General features: G+C 36.2%; 1 protein-coding gene across 1 annotated transcript; it reads left to right on the forward strand.

The window, feature by feature from the left end:
• Positions 1–200: 200 nt before the first annotated feature.
• LOC139324834 (vomeronasal type-2 receptor 26-like) lies at positions 201–4,000 on the forward strand. The gene is made up of 3 exons (XM_070954586.1): positions 201–278; positions 2,667–2,793; positions 3,102–4,000. Exons 1-3 carry the CDS (start codon positions 201–203, stop codon positions 3,998–4,000), a joined length of 1,104 nt encoding a protein of 367 aa, XP_070810687.1.
• Positions 4,001–4,640: the final 640 nt, after the last annotated feature.

Consider the following 4,640-nt stretch of genomic DNA (forward strand, 5'->3'; position numbering starts at 1 on the left):
CCTCCCTCCCTCCCTCCCTCCCTCTCTCTCTTTCATTCTCTTTCAAGTAGCTCCATTCATTTCTTCAAGGCATTTCTTTTAACAATTCAGCTGGGGAGAGAGTGTTCCTGAACCAGAAAGGGGAAGCAACAGGTGGATTCGACATCACCAACTTGATCACTTTTCCAAATAGATCTTTTCAGAGAATTAGAGTTGGAAAGATGGATCCTCATATTCCCAATGCGAACGAATTAATCATTGATGAAGAGCTCATTGTGTGGCATCCCGCTTTTAACCAGGTGTGGATTCATTTAATCAACTGTTCCTTGATCTATTATGATCCAATATTGAACATAGTCTCTTTAGAAATCTAATTTGTGATTTTTAAAAAATATATATATTTTTTTATTTAAAACAAAAACAAAACATAAAATCACCATCATTTAAATACAATTACAAACAGTGTGTCGATCAGTTAAAATTTTTTTGTCCTCGATCCCTTATCCCAAAATACCACTTATTTAATTTCTCTTATTTAACAGTGTTATATGTTATACTCATTTAGCCATTTTTTAACAAAAGAAAACATTTCATATATTTTATCATTACATTAATTTCATATTTCATCTCCATGCTTTATTATCTAGCCATTGATAAAACAAGTCCCAAATCAAAGAGTATTATTTATCTTCCTGTTCTATAATTTCAAATGTCAATTTACTCATTTCAGCACAATCCATAATTTTCTTAATAACTTCATCCTCATTAGGTATCTTCTCACCTTTCCAATTTTTAGCAAAAAGAATTCTAGCCGCTGTTAAAACATTCACAATTAAATATCTCAGTTCTTTATTATATATTTCTGGTAAAATCCCTAATAAAATATCTCTGGTTTAAAGTCAATGTGTTTCTTTGTCATTTTTTCCAACCATGTGTGGATTTTAATCCAATAGCTTTTAGCTTCTGCACATGTCCACCACATATGATCATATGATCCTGGAGTCCGATTGGAATTTCCATCATTTCTCCAATTTATTCTTGAACATTCTGGCTATTCTCGTCGGGGGTAGATGCCACCTGTAAAACATCTTATACAAATTCTCCTTATATGCTGTAGACATTGTCATTTTATAATTTTGAAACCACAGTTTTTGCTATTTCTCTAAATCAATCCCGTGTCCAAAATTTTTCCTCCATGCTATCATCATTGTCTTCTTAACTTGTTCCTCTTCCAATTTTACCTCTAATAAATAACCATACAGTTTTTTAATTACATAATCATCAGACCCTGTCAATATCTTATCTAAATTAGTCAAAACATTGTAAAAACCTTCTTGTTTAGAATCTTCTTCATTTCTAGAATGTATTTGCAAATAAGAAAACCAATCCATCTTAAAACCTTGTTCTTCCAATTTTTGCTTCGACTTAAGTTCACCCTTTTCATCCATTAATTCACTATATCTAACAATTTGTTCTCTTCTAAATATTACTGAATATGAAAAAGCTTCAATCATTGAAACCCAGACTGGAATTTTCAAATAATGTTGTTTTTTAATCTTCTCCCAATTCAATAACAAAGCCTCACGTATATGATGTCTCCTAAAATACCCCTGTATTTTTGTTCCCTTATATCATAAAAAAGCATGCCACCCCATCAACAAATCATGACCTTCTAAATTCAATAGTCTAGTATTCCTTAATGTTATCCATTCTTTAATCCACATCAAACTTGTCGCTTGATAGTAAAGTTCCCAATTAGGTAGGCCAAAACCCCCTCTCATTCTAGCATCTTGTAGCAATTTAAGTCTTATCCTCACCTTCTTTCCCTGCCAAATATATATTAACACCATTTTATTCAATTCTTCAAAGAAGTCTTTCCCCAATCTAATTGGAATTGTCTGGAACAAATATAAAATTCTGGGCAAAATATTCATCTTTATAGTTGATATCCTTCCAATCAAAGAAAGCTGTAAATTTTCCCATTTTTAATTTGTGATTTTTGAAACGGTATATTCTGTACAAATATTGTCAATGATCAGGTTTTCATCAAATTGACAAAATGACATTACAATTTAAAAGATAGGTATTCACATTTGGGTTGCATTTCCATTTGAAATCATAAGATAGTGTTCCCATAATATTGTAGTGACATGTATTTCTTTATTTACTCTTCCATTCTCCAAACACGCCCTTTGCACATCCTTATAATGTCAACATTTTAATGGGTAGTATAAATCTGTGATGGCTCACTGGTTAAAGACACTGAGCTTGTCAGCTGGAAAGATGATAGCCCAGGTTTGAGACCTGCGTGTCATGCAATAGGGTGAGCTCCCATTCCTGCCTCAGCTCCTTCCCATCTAGGAATTACAAAGCATGCTAATGAGTGTAGATTCTTAGGTACCACTTTTGTGCGAAGGTAACAACGTTCCTTGTGTCTTTGGCATATTGCCATGCTGGCTACATGACCATGGAAAATATCTTCAGAGAATGCTGGAGGACTTGGCCAAGAAATGGAGATGAGCACTGTGCCCTAGAGTTGGACGTGACTGCAGAGGGAAACTTTTACCTTATAATAAACCTGAACAAACCCTTGAGGAATTCAAATATTCTTCCCACTAACATAAATGGGAACATTATAAACTGCTTTAAAAATTCCCTTTGCAAAAATCTTTTATGCTTATCACCAGGTTATTCCATTTTCTCAGTGTAATGACCATTGCTCCCCTGGATACTGGAAGAAAGGGTTGGAAGGAGAGCAGTTCTGTTGCTACAACTGTGTTCCTTGCCCAGAAGGGAAGATTTCAAATGAAAAGGGTAAGTTAGACATTCCAGCAAGTTCTCATTGGATAGACTTAAGCAAACTATAATACCCTGTTTTCATGTAGCAAATAGTTTTGTGAGTTCTTCAAGGTGAATATTCATTTCTATGCTTGTGAATCACATTCTGTTCTTCTGAATGTAAAGTTTTCCCATAAGAGCTAAACTCTTATATCCCCCCCCCTCAGATTTCTTCTTTGTGTTTTGGAAAAATAGGAAAAGTCAAAATGCTCTAAATTTTAATAAACTTGAAAATGTTTCAAAAATATGGAATGCATAAAAACTTGCCTTGACTTTGCTTTCAGATATGGATGACTGTTTTGAATGTTCAGAAGATCATTATCCAAATAAAGAAAAGAGAGGCTGTATCTTGAAATTGCTGGTCTTTCTAACTGTTGAAGAAACTTTAGGAATTGGTTTAACCTCAGCAGCTCTTTGTTTCTTCTTCTTGACATCTTGGGTACTTGGAAGTTTTATTATGCACAGGGATACTCCCATTGTCAAAGCCAACAACAGGTCCCTCACCTACACCCTCCTTGTCTCTCTTCTGCTCTGTTTTCTCTCCTCTTTGTTCTTCCTCAGTCAGCCTGGCAAAGTGACCTGCCTTCTCCGACAATCAATGTTTGGCATCACTTTCTCAGTAGCCATTTCTACTGTACTGGCTAAAACGATCACTGTGGTTGTGGCTTTCATGGCTACTAAACCAGGATCTCAGATGAGGAGATGGGTGGGGAAAAGATTGGCTTTTTCTATTGTCCTTTCATACTCCCTCATACAAGTATGTATTTGTATAATTTGGTTGTCAACATTTCCCCCATTCCCTGAGTTGGACAAGCACTCAGTGCACCAAGAAATAATTCTACAGTGCAATGAGGGGTCAGCTTTCTTCTTCTACTGTGTCTTGGGCTACATGGGTATCTTGGCCATCACCAGCTTTATTGTGGCTTTCCTTGCCCGTAAATTACCTGACAGCTTTAATGAAGCCAAGTTCATCACCTTCAGCATGTTGGCCTTTTGCAGTGTGTGGATCTCCTTCTTTCCAGCCTATCTGAGCACAAAAGGCAAAGCCATGGTAGCTGTGGAGGTCTTCTCCATCTTGGCCTCCAGTGCTGCATTACTGGGATGCATATTCTTACCAAAATGCTACATCATTGTTTTCAGGCCTGACCTCAACCACAGGGAGCAACTGATAAAAAGGAATTAACACTTGGTGTAATATTTCTGGCTTTGAGAAATTGCTCACAAAGAAACCGAGAAAGATTTGCTATCCATAGGAGACATATAGAAGTCCTTAATTCTGACAACAGAGGATTGATGGAGGATTATCCTGACAACTAAGATTTATTATAGTTGCCAATTGCAAAAGAAATGCTCATGCTGCTTCAATTGCAATCATTCTCCAATTAAACTTTAATTAAACACCTTCCTTCTTTCAACACCCCAAGATAGCAAGACATTGAGAATCCAGTTGTCGTGTTAGAAGAATAGAGATATTGAATCAAATCATGTCCAATGTTTGCAGTTTACTTATTTATTTATGTAGAAAATTTATATAGCTGCCTACTTTCTCACAGTGACTCTAATCAGTTTACAAGCATTAAAACACAATAAAGAAAAAAAAAGACTATATTCCCCTCTGGCAACAACACACAGTCAAATAAGCCATTTGATGGGCTCCCTACGCCTGCGAGCAAAACCAGGCCTCCAGGGCCTTATGTAAGACTGTCCAAGTGGGGGCCAGTCTCATTTTTGAAGGAATGGTATTCCAGAGGATAAGAGCCACCACGGAGTAGGCCCTTCTTCTCTGTCCCACCAAATGTACCTCCTTAAGGGACATTTTCATG

Source organism: Pituophis catenifer, unplaced genomic scaffold (genome assembly GCF_029215685.1).
Source record: "Pituophis catenifer annectens isolate HBS135680 unplaced genomic scaffold, rPitCat1.0.hap2 SCAF_15, whole genome shotgun sequence".
NCBI lineage: Eukaryota > Metazoa > Chordata > Lepidosauria > Squamata > Colubridae > Pituophis > Pituophis catenifer.